The following is an 18,483-nucleotide window of genomic DNA, read 5'->3' on the forward strand; positions in this document are numbered from 1 at the left end:
TTATGTTCCAGGTACCATGCTAGGTATAAGGAACAAAATGTCAGACCAGATTATTCAAGACTGTAATCTACTATAGGAGATGGAGGAGTAAATAACAATAACAATAGAGTGCTTCATGCTCTAATACAATCATACACAAATTATGCACAGTAAAGATGCTGAGAATGGAATGGACAGTTAGAAGGTGGGGGGGGGGGGGGCGAGGGAGGGAGGGAAAGGTGGCTAGGAGATGGGAATGGAAATGGGAAAGTTTTCCAGAGATGACTTTTGAGTAAGTTTCAGGGATGCTGAATTTGCCAGGTTCAAAACTGGGGAGACAATACTCTAAGACAGATGGAATGGGTTAAAAGATAATGGTAGTGTGAAACAAAATGTATTTTTCACAAATAGGTTAGTTCTGCTGGAGTGTAATATGCAAGGGTAGAGAGGAATGGACAGAAGTGGACAGAAGCAAGACCATAAAGGAGCCTTGGTCACATAAGCTACTGAAACCTTTTAAGCAGGAAAATGACGTGGTCCTATTTGTATTTTAGGTAGAGTATTAGGTTAAGTCTTTAAAGTACGAAAGTGAGAGAGTTAAGATTTGGGGCAAAGTGACCAAAGGACACCATCCCCTCACTCTAGGAGTTTTAACTGAAGGGTCAAGACTGAAATGACACTGCTAGTTTTCTCTCTTTTTTCAGATTAATGAGCTTCTTTGGTGGCTGACTGCTACCAAAGAATGAGGAAAGATACCTAGTGATAAATTCTGAAGTTCTTTCTTTAGCTAAAACAAAGGAAGGGAGGGGTGTGGAGATCAGATTTATTTTATTTTATTTTAAGATTTTATTTATTTATTCACGAGAAACACATACAGAGAGAGGCAGAGACACAGGCAGAGGGAAAAGCAGGCTCCATGCAGGGAGTCTGATGCGGAACTTGATCCCAGGTATCCAGGATCAGGCCCTGGGCTGAAAGCGGCGCTAAGCTGCTGAGCCATGCAGGCTGCCCAATCAGGTCCATTTTAAAAAGTGGGTTTCTATTTCTCTAGCTCATCTCTTGTGATAGTGCTAAAAATGAATATAAATAAAATCTAAAAAGTGGAACATAATAGATCCCCAGGAACCAAAGCCTTTGGTCATAAAATATAAAAATTCTGCTAATATTTTCTCATTTTTCTTTTACCAATCAATAACACAATTCTATATCTAGTTTTAAGTCCCTTTCTGGAAATGAAAATAAAGCATTTTAAGTGAGGAAGGGTATGCAACAAACAGCTTTTATATAATAACCCTGTAGGGTTTCATTTAATGGAAGAAGGGCCTTTCATATGTAGTTAGTCCCTGACTTACCAAGAGCTGTATTGGTAATGGCTCTGTCCACATCTGTTAACTCTAGTTAGAGGAGCCAAGAGCCAAGAGAGCACCTTTCTAAATCTATTTCAGTTTTCAGATGTTTACCAAGATAAGAAAGGAGAAGTAAAGATAAGTCAGTAGAAGAGAGGGAAGGAATTATTTAGGAGAACACTGAGAGGGTCAATACTACATTTAAAACACTTTACGCGGGGATCCCTCAGTGGCTCAGCGGTTTGGCACCTGCCTTTGGCCTAGGGCGTGGTCCTGGAGTCCCGGGATGGAGTCCCACATCGGGCTCCCTGCATGGAGCCTGCTTCTTCCTGCTTCTCTACCTGTTTCTCTGCCTCTCTCTGTCTCTCATGAATAAACAAAATCTTAAAAAAAAAAAATTATATGCCTTTTTCCTTAAAATTTTTTAAATTTAAATTCAATTAATTAACACAGAATGTATTATTGGTTTTATTGGTATTATTATATATTATATGTTATATTATATAAAATATGTTATATGTTATATAATATATAGTAAGTATATATTATAAAATAATATAATGTATTATCGGTATTATTGGTTTCAGAGGTAGAGATCAGTGATCCATCACTTGTAGATAACACCCCATGCTCATCACATCATGTGCCCTCCTTACTGCCCATCACCCACTTAACCCCATCCCCTCCAGCAACCCTCAGTTTGTTTTCTACAGTTAAGAGTCTCTTATGGTTTGTCTCCCTCTCTGATTTCATTTTAAAACACTATATACTTTCAAAGCTATATAAACTACTGGATTTGTACTAAGTTGAATATGTATATAAAACTTCTTCACTCAAAATAACTTGAAATTTATAATATCTGCACATTAGAATAAAAACCTAACATGACTGAGTTATTTAAATTTAGTACTATGATAAAAAGAGACTATTTTAAAAGTTTGCATCACTCCAAGTTTTTTTTGTGATTTATTTATGTACTTTTTAATGTATATTTTTAAGTTAGAGCTCAATAAATTTGGTTTACTGTGTTTTAAATGGAATTTTAAATATTTCCTTACTTTCCACTTAGAACTGCTACACCTACTGTGCTTCTGGGGGTAGACATAGTGGCAACAAAATTCCACTGGCGAGCCTGAGGGTCCCATCTTTCCACTGTATTCAGGTAGCTCCAGCCATCGTGTCCACCTACTGCATACATGGGACCTTCCAATACAGCCACACCTACAAGGTGACAGGAAAGAAGCAAGGCCTTGAGATTTGCTGCCAAGTCTTAAAAATCACATTTTAATTGAAATATACAGTTTACCACTTAGTGTTTTCATCTGAGATTTATGGTTCCAAGTCTTATGGTCAAGTCTTTAATCCATCTTGAGTTTATATTTGTGTTTGCTGTAAGATAATGGTCCACTTTCATTCTTTTGCACTTGACTATCTAGTTTTCCCAGTACCATTTATTGAAGACTGTCCTTTCCCCATTGCTTATTCTTGGCTCCTTTGTTCTAAGCTAGTTGCCCACATAGGCATGGGGGTTATTTCTGGACTCTATTCTGTTCCATTGATCTATGTGTCTGGTTTTAAGCCAACTATCATAATGTCTTAATTCCTACAGCTTTGTAGTATAGTTTGAAATCAGGGAGTTTGGTGCCTCCAACTTTGTCCTTCTTTCTCAAGTTTACTTTGCTATTGTTTTTTTCTTTTTTTTTTTTGTGGCTTTGTACAAATTTTAGGATTATTTGTTCTATGTCTTTGAAAAATGTCATTGGAATTTTGATAGGGATTGCACTGAATTGGTAAATTGCTTTGGGTAGCACAATGAACCTTAAACATGCTAATTTAATTAAGGAAACATTTACGGTAAAGATAACTGGGTTTCCAGGGGATCTCTGGGTGGCTCAGTAGTTTAGCGCCTGCCTTTGGCCCAGGGCCTGATCCTGGAGTCCCGGGATCGAGTCCCACATCAGGCTCCCTGCATGGAGCCTGCTTCTCCCTCTGCCTGTGTCTCTGCCTCTCTTTCTCTCTCTCATGAATAAATAAATAAAATCTTAAAAAAAAAAAAAAAAGGTAACTGGTTCCCTTACAGCTCTTCCTGGTTGGTAGGTGGATAGGTGAGAGGGGGAAGCAGCACTACAGCTCTGCTCTATAAGTTTTAGAGGCAGGATCTTGAGGTCCAACAGTGGAAAGTTACTTAAAACTACACAAGATGCACACACTGCCATATTTAAAAGATTTTTCAATAATTCAGATTTAAGCTATATTTGAAAAATCACTTTTATTCCTTTCCCCCTATTTATTCAAATTCGTGAGATTTTATAGTAGTTAAATTTGATACCACAATCTATTGGTATGATTCATCACCAGGGAATCAAGCCAGATTCATTTGTTCCCTTATTCAACTAATATCTGTTTAGTTTTTATTAAGCACTTAATAGAAGATAACAGAAAGGGCCCTGCCATCATAACTATTCTAGTTAGTAAACAAGCAAAGTATATTTCAGGTATTCATCAAGGCCAACAAGAAAAATGGAATGGAGGAAAAGGGTAGAGAGGGTTAGGGGACACCTCTTGGGTAAAGAGACATTGGAACAGAAACATGAATAAAGTTAAGAAATCAGACACAGAGATATCAGAGAAGAGGTGAGGCAAAGGGAACAGTATATACAGACTACACACACACACACACGCAATCCAAGTGTGTGTGTGTATATATATATATATATATATACATATATATATATACATATATATATATATATACCCAATTATATGTGTATATGTATGTGTCTATAATTAATTAAAGAGCTGGAAGAAAAATTAATGAGTCCATCTAGTTCAACTCCTCAAACAATATTTTTGAAAATAAATTTTAGCAGAACTACTTCAAGATGAAATCTTTAATTCTCACATGTAAAAGAGATAAAAGGAGTGTTTCCTATATAAAAGTTTCTAAGTTCAAATTATAACACTGATTTATTATAAGGTAAATTAGTAAAAACGAAAATGACAGAAAGAGGGCAGCCCCGGTGGCTCAGCGGTTTAGCGCCACTTTCAGTCCAGGATGTGATCCTGGAGACCTGGGATCGAGTCCCATGTCAGGCTCCCTGCATGGAGCCTGCTTCTCCCTCTGCCTCTCTCTCTCTCTCTCTGTGTCTCTCATGAATAAATAAATAAAATCTTAAAAAAAAAAAAAAGAATGACAGAAAGATTTGGGAAAAAGCTTAAAGAAGACATTTGAACTATATGATTATACTCCTTCGAACTTGCTTCAATAAAACAGTTTGTATGGTACTTAGAATTAATGATAATACTCTATGCACAATCTAATCTGCACAAAACGTAGCTGGATCATGGGCATTCTCATTCTCTGTACTAGAAGAATTTGCCTTAAGTTAAAATTAAATTTCTTTTCTCCATAGTGGGGGAAGTATGCAGGTGCAAACTTGCACCTTGGAATTTTATGGATTTTATGGTCAACTCAAGTTTCATTCATGCTGCTTTTAAGATACATTCCCATTTTGTGCCTATGTAAGAAGTTGATTTTATGAACTCAAGATTAATATTTTATCAGTTAATTTTACGCTCTCCTCTCAGTACTTTACCCCAATCCTCTGGTTTTACTTCATTAGCGAACTTGAAACTTGATCACCTTGAACTGAAAACTAATTGCAAATAGTAGAATTACTTGTTTCTTTGATTTTTTTGCTATACCCATGATCAGACCAATTGTAATGCCTAGATAATTTTCATTACTGGCTATTGGCTTTTTTCTGGCAGCCTCTAGTCTGGTGCTCGACATTAATAAATTGAATGTAGTACAAAGCTACGCTATCTAAACTGAGCTAGAACTTCATTGCTACCTCATCCATCTTTTAACTCATCTTTTTGATGATTTATCAAAATTTTTATTGTAACTAATTTAAACCTTTTTCAGACTGTGATACACTGCAATATGACCATAAATTCTTCCTATCACTGAATGCATACATATTTTCATGGTGACTCTACAGCTTCTCCCACCAAGAAGAGTAGTGTCCATTAATAGATGAATGGATAAGAAAGATGTTGTATCTTTCTCACACACACACACACACAGAGGAATATCACACTGGAATATTATAAAATGATGAGATCATGCCATTTAAGACAACATGAATGGACCTAGGGGGTATTATGCTACGTGAAACAAGTCAGACTGAGAAAGACAAATACCATATGATTCTACTCATAAATGGAATCTAAGAAATGAATAAACAAAGGACAGAATCAGAACTATGAATATAGAAACAAACTGATGATTGAAGGAGGGGAGGGAGATGGAAGGCTGGGCAAAACAGGTGGAGAGGGAGACATAGGCTTCCAGTTACAGAATGAGTAGGTCACAGAATTAAGAGAGCAAAAGGAATACAGTCAATGATAATGATACAGGGATGTGTAATGGGACAGATGGTAGCTATACCTGTGGTGAACACAGAATAACGTATAAACTTATCAAATCACTTAGTTGTATACCTGAAACCAATGTAACATTGTGTATCAACTAGACTCAAATAAATATGATTATAAATAAAAATAAAAATATATATACATATACTATTATATATATAGTATATACTAATATATATATAGTCTTTTTCTCTAGTCTTGAATCTGGGCTTGCCCATGTGACTTGTTTTGGCCAGGGCAACATTAGCAAACATGATGCAAGCAGAAGTTTGAAAAGTTTGTGCACTGTGGCTTGCCTTATGCTGCTTTTGAAACCTTGTGACTGCTACCATGTGAAGAAGCCAGGTTAACCTGCTGAATGATTAGAGGCATGTGGCCCAGGTGTCTCGGTTGCCCAGGCCAACAACCTGCCTACCACTACACATGTGAATGAGGCCATTCTAGATCACCTAACTGACCTACCAGTCCACCGGAGATCCATGAGAAAACCCAGCAGAAATACTCCAAGGTAGCCTAAACCAGAAAAATGGCTCAGCTGACCCATAGATCCATGAGCTAAATATATCATTGTTGTTTTAAACCTCTATTTTGCTATGTAATGCAGGAAAAGTTGGGTGATACAGATACATGTCAAGCCCCATCAAATTTTATTCCCACCTGTTTCACTCTCATCAAACAGTTCTATTTCACCTATTCTTTCTCCTATCAAAAAAAAAAATAGATCATGTGCTACAAGATCCTAAATTATCTTCTGTCATCTCAGAGTGAGCCATCAGTTCCTTTAGAGTAAAGACAGTGTCTTCGTCATCTTTGTATACCTACTGAGCAAAGAGCATGGCACATAGTACATGTTAATCAATGTCAGTTCAGTGAAATGCTGAATGAAAGAACAAAAAGTCTTTATCATATTCTCTGTGCCACCTTATGATTTCTCTGGGTTTTTACTCATTTCTGCTGAAAAACCAAGGATATAGATGGGAACAATAATGCTAAAGATTTTAAATCACCATTTCACTCAGTTTAGATTAATACTGATTGTCAAAACAAAGCACATATTTAAAAAGGTGGCCTATCACTCCATCATGCTACAATCAAATCCTTAAATATCCATGTTTTTACTTGTGCTGGTTGCTGTTATATTTTTGTATATTCTTGTCTTCTCTGATGCTGTTTCTTAGTTCAGGAGCACATAAAGGAATGCTTGGTGACTAACTGTTGCTCACAATGGTCTACTTCTGCCTGGTATGGAATGGAAAAATGTAATGGATGCCTAATATATGATATCATGAATGAACCTGCATAATTATACTCACCAAGGCCATGCCTATGGGTGGACATAGGAGGCATCACACTCCAGGTTTTTGTTTTGGGGTTGTAGCATTCTACAGTGTTCAAAGTCTTCAGTCCATCTCTTCCTCCAACCACATACAGTTTGTCATCTAACACTGCAACACCAAACTGTAGCCTCCTCCCATTCATATTTGCTACAGGAGTCCACATATTTGTACGAAGATCATACTTTTCAATGCTTGTTGCTCCTTTAACAGTAATATATGGAAATTATGGAAATAAAAATCTCACCAGGTTTGAGTATTTTATGAATTCATACATATAAAACAAATCATGATTTTCTAGCATTGACAATAATAATTTTATTGTATTTCAATGAGCTTCTGCATGGTCAGGATTCTGCTTATATCTCTGACCCCATCTCCTCCTATTCTCTAGGCCATACACAAGGCTCTGTATTAAAAGGTCAAGTGAGAAAGGATTATTTGTAACGGCTAGAAGTTGGGGGAAAAGGAAGGTAGATTAGTGTCATGGAAGCCAACGTAAAAAAAAAATTGTAGCAGATCGTTTTGAAGGAAGATGGAGGCAGAGTAAGAGGACCCTAGGCTCCCCAACTCCCATGAATACAACTAGATAAACAGCAAATCCTAAATAGGAAAGAATCTGAAGACTGACAGAACAAATTCCACAACTAAAGGTAGGGAAGAGGCCACAATGAAGATGGCAGGACGTGTGGAGGCACGGCTTGGGAGAGAAATGGATTGTGGCTAATGCAGTGAGGAGGGAGCCATGGTCTCAGATAAGGGTAGGAGGCAAACTAGCACACAGGGGGTACATGGGAAAATAAATCCCCTTGGCAATTGGTTTGGCAAGTGAGAGGGCCTGAATTTCACGAGTTCTTGCAACCAGTGGGGCTTAAAGTCTGGAGTTTTAACAGTTAGCATGCTTGGCTCTGGGAGAGGTTGGAGGACACTGGGGCTGCCCCTGAAGAAGAGGCAAGGGAAACAGAATGCAGACGTACAACATGGAAACAGCGATCTGAAGAGCACCTGGGGCACACAGTGAGCATGTCCCAGGGAGGCAGCATTCATGGAGGCCTCTCCAGGAACAAAGGAATTGGTAGATGCCATGTCCTTCCTCTTGCTCCTCAGCAGAAGCATGGGGCTACCTACAGGAACCAGTGCAGTGCCAACACTTACCACCTACCTTATTTACACCAAGTTCTGTTCCCCCAAACTCCAGCAGAACTGCCCTTCCCAGTCACACTTGCCTCAGTCCCAGCACAGCAGGCCCCTTCCTCAGAAGACTAGCCCAAAACCCTGCCAACCAAGGAGTTTTGTGAGGCCTCAGTTCCAGTGGTGGTGGTGATAGGTCTCATTTCACAAGCAGACCAGAGCATGCCTAGTTCAAATGCACAACACTCAGGCCAGGCACCAAATGCTGCCTGTAACAAGCAAAGACAGCCTCTGCAGACAACTGGTCTGAAGGATAAAGTGACCAGGCCACAATAGCAGAGTACACACAGCACACTGGAGACATTCCCAGAAGCACAAGGCCCTGGAAACTATTCTGCCGGGCACTATAAGATCTCTTATTCAGGAGATGCAGCTGACTTTTCTAACATAGAGAAATAGGCACGGAGACTTAGACAAAATAAGAAGACAGGAATTGGATCCAAATGAAAGAATAGGACAAGATCACAGCTGGAGATCTAAGCAAAACAGATTTAAGTAACATGCCTGATGGAGAATTTAAAGCAATGATCATAAGGATACTCACTGGTCTTGAGAAAGGAGTGGAGGACATCAGTGAGACTGAGAATAAACTTAGAGAATTCAGTGACTCCATCAAACATAATTAAGATTCATATTATAGGAGTCCCAGAAGAAGAAGGGACAGAAAAAAGGGCAGAGACTTATTTAAAGAAATAATAGCTGAAAACTTCCCTAACTTGGGGAAGGAAACACATATCCAGATCCAGGAGGCACAGGATCCCCCAACAAAGTCAGTAAAAGCAGACCTACACCAAGGCTCTGTAACCCACACCAAAATATCTTGTAATTAAAATGGTAAAATATAATGATAAAAAATATTCAAGGCAGCAAGACAAAAGAACATAATTACATACAAAGAAACCCTATAATGCCAGCAGCAGATTTTTCAACAGAAACTGTCTATGCCAGAAACTTACCAGGCCAGAAAAGAATGGCATAATATATTCAAAGTACCAAGTGGGGAATATTTGCAACTAAGAATACTCTATCCAACAAGGCTATCATACAGAATAGAAGGAGAGATAAAGAGTTTCTCAGACAAACAAAAAATAAAGAAGTTCATGACCACTAAACCAGCCCTGTGAGAGATATAAAAGGGACTTTTTGATGGAAAGGAATGACAAAACAAAAAACAAACAACAACAACAACAAAACAGTATGAAGGTAGGACACACAAAAGCAGTAAAAAGAATATTTCTTTTAAAAGTTGGTTAAGAAACTCACAAATAAAAGGTTGTAAAATAGGATACCATATATCCAAAATGTAGGGAGGACAGAAGAATGAATGGGTTCAAACCTAAATGACCATCAACTTAATATAGACTGCTATATACAAACCTAATGGTAACCACAAATCAAAAAACATTAATAAATATGCAAAGAATAAAGAGAAAGAAATCCAAATATATCAAAATATATCACTAAAGAAAACAAGCAAACCATGAAAGAAAGACAAAGAATCAGAGAAAATCTCCAGAACAACCATAAAGCAAGTAATAAAATGGCAATAAATACGTATCAATAATTACTTTGAATGTAAATGGACAAATCAAAAGATAATCAAAAGATATAGTATGACAGAACGAATAAAAAAACAACAACCCATCTGTCTGCTGCCTAGAAGAAACTCATTTTTGACCTAAAGACATTTGCAGGTTGAAAGTGAGGGGGTAGAGAAACATTTATCCTGCAAATGGATGTCAAATAAAGCTGGCGTAGCAATACTTATATCAGAAAAAAACACACTTTAAAACAAAGATTGTAACAAGAGACAAAGAAGGACACTACTTAATAATAAAAAAGACAATCAAACAAGAAAATATAACAATGTAAATATTTATGCATGCAACACAGGAGAACCCAAATACATAAAACAATTAACAAACATAAAGGACCCAATTGATAACAATACAATAATAGCAGGGGGACTTTAACACCCCACTTATATCAATGGATAGATAATCTAAACATAAAATGAACAAGGAAACAATGGATTTAGATGACACAGTGGACCAGATGGATTTAGCAGTTATACACAGAACATTTCACCCTAAAACAATATAATATACATTCTTTTCAAGTACACATGGAACATTCTCCAGAACAGATCACATATGAGGCCACAAAACAAGTCTCAAAAAATTTAAAAAGACTGAAGTCATACCATAAATCTTTTCTGACTACAATATTTTGAAACTAGAAGTCAACCACAAGAAAATCTGGAAAGACCACAAATATATGAAGGTTAAATAACATGTTAACTAAACAATGAATGGGTCAACCAGGAAATAAAAGAAGAAATTTAAAAATACATGGAAACAAATGAAAATGAAAATATAATGTTTTAAAACCTTTGGGATATAGCAAAAGTGGTTCTAAGAGGGTAGTGTATAGTAATATAGGCCTATAAGAAAAATCTCAAATAAACACCTAGCTTTTTTTTTTTTTAATTTTTTATTTATTTATGATAGTCACAGAGAGAGAAAGAGAGAGAGGCAGAGACACAGGCAGAGGGAGAAGCAGGCTCCACGCACCACGAGCCTGATGTGGGATTCGATCCCGGGTCTCCAGGATTGCGCCCTGGGCCAACGGCAGGCGCCAAACCGCTGCGCCACCCAGGGATCCCAACACCTAGCTTTACACCTAAAGAATAAACAAAACCTAAAATCAGCAGAAGGAAGGAAATAAGAGAGATCAGAGCAGAAAGAAATGATATAGAAAATAAAAAAAAACAGATCAATGAAACCAGGAGATGGTTCTTTGAAAAAAATAAATCAATAAAATTGATAAATCTCTAGCCAGACTTATCAAGAAGAAAAGAGAAAGGATCCAAATAAATAAAATCACAAATGAGAATGTAGAAATAACAACCAATACCATAAAAATACAAGCAATTATAAGAGAATATTATGAAAAACTATATGCCCACAAATTGGACAACCTAGAAGAAATGGATAAATTCCTAGAAACATAAAACCTACCAAAAGTGAAACAGGAAGAAGTAGGAAATTTGAACAGACTAATAATCAGCAAAAAACTGAATCAGCAATCAAAAAACTCCTAGCAAACTAAAGTCCAGGACCAGATGGCTTCATGAGAAAAATCTACCAAACATTTAAAGAAGAGTTAATACCAATTTTTCTCAAACTATTCAAAAAAAGAGAAAAAGAAGGACAATTTCCAAATTCATTCTATGAGGCCAGTATTCCCCTGATACCAAAACCAGATAAAGCCACCATACACAAAAAAGAGTGACAGGACGATATCCCTGATGAACACAGATACAAAAATTCTCAACAAAATACTAGTAAATTGAATACAACAAATACATTTAAAAAATCAATCACCACGATCAAGTGGGATCTATTCCTGGGTTGCAAGGATGGTTCAATATTCACAAATCAACCAACATCACATCAATAAGAGAAAGGATACAAACCATATGATCATTTCTTTTCTTTCTTTTTTTTTTTTTTTAGAGAGAGAGAGCAAGAGCATGAGCATGTGAGTGAGTTAGAGGAGGGGGTGCATAGGGAAAATGAGCATGAGAATCTCAAGCAGCCTCCATGCCCAGGGTGGAGGCTGATGTAGAGCTCAATCTCATGACCCTGAGACCATGACCTGAGCTAAAATCAAGAGTCAGACACATTTAACTGACTGAGCCACCCAGGTGCCCCATTATCATTTCAATAGATGTAGAAAAAGCTTTATCAAGAAAAAAGGATTTTCTGGATAAAAATCCTCAACAAAGTAGCTTTAGAGGGAAGGTACCTCAACATAATAAAGGCCATGGCTAACATCATCCTCAATAGAGGAAAACTTAGGGAACAAGACAAGGATGAATACTCTAACCACTTTTATTCAACATAATACTAGAAGTCCTAGCTACAGCAGTCAGACAACAAAAAGAAAAAGGCATCCAAATTGGTAAAGAAGAAGCAAAAGTTCCACTATTTGCAGATGACATGATAATATATATAGAAAATCCAAAAGATAGAAAATCCAAAAGACTCCACCAAAAAACTGTTAGAAGTGATAAACGAATTCAGTAACAGGGTAAAAAATCAATTCTACAGAAATCTATTGCATTTTTATATGCCAATAATGAAGCAGAGAAAGAGAAATTAAGAAAACAATCCTATATACAATAACACCAAAAATAATAAGATATCTAGGAATAATCCTAACCAAAGAGATGAAAGACTTGTACTCTGAAAACTATAAAACATTTCTTTCTAATGAAAGAAATTGAAAATGACACAAAGAAATGGAAATACATTCCATGCTTATGGACTGGAAGACCAAATGTTGTAAAATGTCCACACTACCCAAAGCAGCTACTTTATAGCCTGCTATAAAGCAAGCTACCCTATCTATCTATCTATCTATCTATCTATCTATCTATCTATCTATCTATCTATCTATCCATCCATCCATCCATCTGTTTTTTTAAGTGGGCTCCATACCCAGCATGGAGCCCAACATGGGGCTTGAACTCACAACCCTGAGATCAAGGGCTCAGAGCAGAAGTTGGATACTTAACTGACTGAGCCACTGAGGTGCCTCTATCTATCTATCTATCTATCTATCTATCTATCTATCTATCTATCTATCATCTATCTATCTTTAAATAATCTCTATGCCCAATGCCCAATGTGGGGCTTGAACTCACAATCCCAGATCAAGAGTCACATGCTCTACTGTCTGAGCCAGCCAGACACCCCTGCAATCTATTCATTTAATGAAATTCCTCTCAAAATGCCAACAGCATTTTTCACAGAACTAGAACAACCCACCCTAAAATGTGTATGGAACCAGAAAAGACCCCAAATAGCCAAAGAAACCTTGAAAAAGAAGAGCAAAACTGGAGGCATCACAATTCCAGACCTCAAGTTATATTACAAAACTGTAGTGATCAAAATAGCATGTTACCGGCACAAAAATAACACATGTACATCAGCAGAATGGAATAAAAAATCCAGGAAAAAAACCCCACAGTTACATGGTCAATTAATCTTTGACAAAACAGGCAAGAATATCCAATGGGAAATATGCAGACTCTTCAACAAATTGTATTAGGAAAACCCGACAGCAACATGCAAAAGAATGAAACTGGACCACTTTCTTACGCTATATACAAAAACAAATTCAAAATGGATGAAAGCCCTAAATGTGAGACCTGAAACCATAAAAATCCTAGAAGAGAGCACAGGCAGTAATTTCTTTGACATTGGTTACAGCAACTTTTTTCTAGATAGATTCCCTGAGGCAAGGGAAAAAGCAAAAATAAACTATTGAGCCTATACCAAAATGAAGTTTCTGCACAGCAAAGGAAACAATCAACAAAACTAAAAGGCAACCTATGGAATGGGAGAAGATATTTGTAAATGACATATCTGATAAGGGGGGAGTATCCAAAATATATAAAAAAACTTATATAACTCAACATCCAGAAAACAAATAATCCAATTAAAAAATGGGTAGAAGACGTGAACAGATGTTTATTCAAAGAAGACAAACAGATGGCCAATGACACATGAAAAGATGCTCATCATCACTCACCATCAGGGAAATGCAAATCAAAACTACAATGAGATATCACTGCCCACCTGTCAGAATGGCTAAACTAAACAACACAAGAAACAACAGGTGTTGGTGAAGATGTGGAGAAAGAAGGACCCTCTTGCACGGTTGGTGGGAATGCAAACTGGTGTGGCCACCGTGGAAAGCAGTATGAAGGTTCCTCAAAAGGTTAAAAACAGAACTACTTTACAATCTAACAATTGCAGTATGGGGTATTTACCCAAAGAATACAAAAGCACTAATTCAGAGGTGCCTGGGTGGCTCAGTCAATTAAGCAATCGACTCTTGATCTCAGCTCAGGTCTCAATCTCAGGGTCATGTGTTCAAGCCCCACATTGGGCTCCATGCTAGGCATAGAGCCTACTTTAAAAAAATTAATTCAAAGGGATACATGTACCCCTATATTTATAACAGCATTATTTATGATAGCCAAGATATGGAAGAAGCCAGAATATCCACAAATTGATGAATGGATAAAGAAGCTGTGGTATATACGTACAATGAAATATTACTCAGCCATAAAAAATAATGAAATTTTGCCATTTGCAATGGCATGGATGGAGCCAGAGAGTATAATGGTAATGCTAAATGAAATAAGTCAGAGAAAGACAAATACCATGTGATTTCACTCATATCGGAATTTAATGAAAACAAAACAAACGAACATGGGGGAAAAGAAAAGAGGTAAACCAAGAAGCAGACTCTTAACTATAGAGAACAAAATGATGTTACCAGAGGAGAGGTGGGGGGATGGGTGAAATAGGTGATGGGGATTAAGGAATGCAATCATGATGAGTACCAGGTGATTAAAATAAAAACTTAAAAAAATTTTTTGTAGCAAGTAAAAACTACTAACAGTATTAAATGCTACCTAGGGGAGCAAGTAAGATTAAGACTACAAAGTATTATTGGATTTAGCTTCATGGAAGTCATTGACAACTTTATGGAGAGTCCCTTGTCTGACTGGCTAAGACATGATAGGGAGGTGAGAGGATGATAGATAATGAGCATAGATGATTCTATGAGAAGTTCAGCTATAAAAGGGAGGAGAGAGATGGGAGTTACTAGGTAGATTGAGAGAGGTTTTGTTTTGTTTTGAAAACTTGATAAATTTGAGTTTGCTTGAATGCTAATGGGAAGGATCTAGTTGGGAGGAAAGAAGCTGAAAATACAGATGGAAGGCATCCACTTAAGAAGAAGGTTCCTGAAAAAAAAAAAAAAAAAGAAAGAAAGAAAAAAGAAAAAAAAAAAGAAGGTTCCTGGGCAGCTCGGGTGGCTCAGCGGTTTAGCGCTGCCTTCAGCCCAGGGTGTGATCCTGGAGACCCGGGATTGAGTCCCACGTCACTGAGTTCCACTTCGGGCTCCCTGCATGGAGCCTGCTTCTCCCTCTGCCTGTGTCTCTGCCTCTCTCTCTCTGTGTCTCTCATAAATAATTTTTTTTTTTTTTTTAAAAAGAAGAAGGTTCCTGAGGAGGCAGGAAAGGGCAGTGTCAGAACACAGGTGTGGGGCTGGCTTTCCTAGGAGGAGGGAGGGGATACACATTCTGTTGCAACATGGAAGGACAAGAGTGTAAGTGCAAATCATGAACTTTGGAAACTAAGAATGTGGGAAGTCCAGGAGTAACTGTCTGTTCCTATCTACATTTTTTTAAGAATTAAAGTATTCCAGTCCATTAAGTGTTATCTGACTTTTGATTTCAGCTCAGGTCATTATCTCATGGTTGTGGGATCGATCCCCGCATCAGGCTCTGCACTCAGCATGGAGTCTGCTTCAGACTATCTCTCCCTCTCCCTCCCACTCACTCATTCACTCTCTCTCTCTCTTTTTCTCTCTCTGAAAATAATAAAGAAAATCTTAAGAAAAAAAGAATTAGAAGATTCCAATAACTCTTTTGTTTTCTTTATGAGGTGAGAAAGTTAAAAGCCTCACCCCTCTAAAATAATCCAACCTCCATTTATGAAGAGTTCAATTAGATTCTATTTTACTTCTCTCTTTCTAAGTGTCTAATACAACATGCAATCAGAGCTATTTTTAGAGAATTAGAATCAGGACAAATATTTATTCCAAAGTATTTGTTATAATTGGTTCATCAGAGCACCAATACTATTGATAGTCATATATATATAGATAGATATAGATACACATACACATACACAGAATATTCTATTTTCTGATGTTATGGTTTTTATTTTTTGATATACCCTACAAAATTCATAAGCTACTTGAAATATGTTCCAAATCTTTTTCCATCTCTGTATTCTTTTTGTTTTTTTTGTTTTTTTTTAAGATTTTAAGTAATCTCTACACCACCCAGCATGAGCTTGAACTCACAGCCCTGAGATCAAGAGCCACACATTCCACAGACCAAGCCAGCCAGGTGCCCCTATTTGTTTTCACAGCAACAAACAGAGTTCCTTGTATATAGTAGCTGTTCAAAAATAATTTTTTTTTAAATAATTTTTGAGCTTGAATAATCTTTATAATTTTTAGCTATAATGAGATTTTATTCATACACTCAGATTATTTTATGTAATAGGATAGTTTATACATCACTCTAAATTTGATGTTTAAAATTATCTTCATTCTGTCATACAAAAAATCCAGTTCACTAAGCAGCATCATGGTTCTACGAATTGGTAACTAAAATTTCCTTTGCTAACACCAAACAGATTCTTTTTTTTTTTTGACATTCATCTTCCAAATTTTATTCATAACTGTTGAATATGTGTGTAAGAATGCAAATACATCATTACTAGAAAGATAATTTAAATAGCTAAATAGACATGGTATAAATAACTGCAACACAATGATACTACTGAATAAGTCAAAGCATGATCTTTTATGACATTTTTGCAAAAAAAAAAAGGGATATTTTTTATGGGGTACTTTATATAATATTTATTTTTTAAAAAGATTTATTTATTTTAGGTGGGGGGTGCAGAGGGAGAGAGAAAATCTCAAGAAGACTTCCAGCTGAGCCCCACTTGGGGCTTAATCTCACCACCTGAGATCATGACCTGAGCTGAAATCAAGAGTCGGATACTTAACTGACTGAGGCACCCAGGTACCCCTATAATATTTCATTTAAAAAGAGGTAATATTGTTATCAGGGCTGTTGAACAGTGTTCTCCCCCCAAATCCATGTTTATCCAGAACCTCAGAATATAAACTATTTTGAAAATGTGGCTTTTTTTTTTTTTTGATATAATTAGTTAAGATGGCAACATGTCATGGAAAAGTATGTTTGTGTGAGCAAACATAATTCTTAAAAAAAATAAAACCCAAATATCTTCAAGTAACAAATTCCTAATAATTACAAAATTCTATATAAAAGGTTAAAACTTCCTTATACTAAAAGATTAACCTTTAAAAAAGTAAGCAGAAAAAAAAATTAAAAAGTAAGCAGAAATATATTCTAACTTTTTCTTAATGGCTATTTAGAAACATTTCCAGCTTATTTGTTGGGCCCTGTACTAAGGTATATGAAAGGACCAAGAACCCAATGATCCAGACTGGATGCAAATTGCTCTTCATTATAAAGACTTTGGGTATAAAATAAGTTATGGCCAGGGAAGATAGCTTGCATCGGATAGAAGGTGAGAACAACTGGCATCTAGGAAAGACTCAGAAATAAAGCTGGTCAAGTAATAATGGCCAGATTACAGAAAATCTTGGAAACTAGAAAGAGGATTTTACATCTTATGTGGTAAGAAATGAAGATCACTGTAGCGTTGAGCAGAGAAATGTTATGTAAACAGAAGAATTAATGAAGCAGAGGGTGTAGTCTCCAGAGTCCTTGCCTTATTTGAATCCTGATTCCATCACTCGTTAGCTGTGTACTCCTGGGAAAGACAGTTAACTTTTCTAGGGACAGGTATCCTAGGGCAATAACAACATTCAGCTCTTAGAATTATTATGAATATGAGATTAAAAATGATAGGTGAGGCACTTAGCATAATTCCGGGCACATAGTAACAACACAATGAATGAATGCTATTCACACTAAATGAACATGATTAAAAGATGTAGGCTGATAGGAGGCTACCAGGAACTGGAAAGTAGCAATGGAAATTTAGAAGGATAAGACCCATTTGAAAGAAGACTTGGTGATTGTCAGAAGATAAGATCTGGAAGGAAGAGAGGGAGGGAGGGAGGGAGGGAAGTGTATTATTTACTTTGGTACTTAGTAGCTGAGCTCCCCTGCTTATGCATGGGAACTTTTCCACTGTACAAAAGAGGTTTGATGAGAGGCAGGAACTGAATCTCCCATAAACCTGGAAAGACAGATATTTATTCTCACCGTCCTTAGAAGTTTAGGGTTCAGGACTACCCTAAAGCTAGTAACCTACCTTACTTGAACCTAGGATTTAAAATCCAAGGCAGGCATGATAAGTAAGGTACAGTGGATATAGTTCTTCACCATTTTGAACAGCCTTCTTTATCTGCTTAAATGAGCCAGGGATGATGTCCATTGATGCCATTGAAAAACAATGAATTGTAGTTCCAAGTCCTCAAGTCTGGGACACATGGTCAGAGAAGACTTGAATACACATAGTTTGAGATGAAAGCTG

The 18,483-nt window shown here is 36.8% G+C and overlaps 1 protein-coding gene and 1 long non-coding RNA gene across 8 annotated transcripts in view; one reads left to right on the top strand and one right to left on the bottom strand.

Moving 5' to 3' along the window:
- LOC140621996 (uncharacterized) overlaps nt 1–18,483 on the top strand; it is a 72,779-nt gene that overhangs the window by 19,349 nt on the left and 34,947 nt on the right. The window lies entirely within an intron of this gene.
- KLHL5 (kelch like family member 5) overlaps nt 1–18,483 on the bottom strand; it is an 85,782-nt gene that overhangs the window by 13,718 nt on the left and 53,581 nt on the right. For 6 of the 7 annotated variants that reach the window (XM_072807414.1, XM_072807406.1, XM_072807398.1 and 3 more), the window contains 2 exons: nt 7,079–7,303; nt 2,384–2,546 (listed from right to left, as the gene is read on the bottom strand). In XM_072807414.1, coding sequence (XP_072663515.1) covers nt 2,384–2,546; nt 7,079–7,303 — 388 coding nt within the window. The remainder of the gene's footprint in view (nt 1–2,383; nt 2,547–7,078; nt 7,304–18,483) is intronic. The other variant, XM_072807391.1, reaches the window with a different exon arrangement.

This window comes from Canis lupus, chromosome 2 (genome assembly GCF_048164855.1).
Source record: "Canis lupus baileyi chromosome 2, mCanLup2.hap1, whole genome shotgun sequence".
NCBI classification, from domain to species: domain Eukaryota; kingdom Metazoa; phylum Chordata; class Mammalia; order Carnivora; family Canidae; genus Canis; species Canis lupus.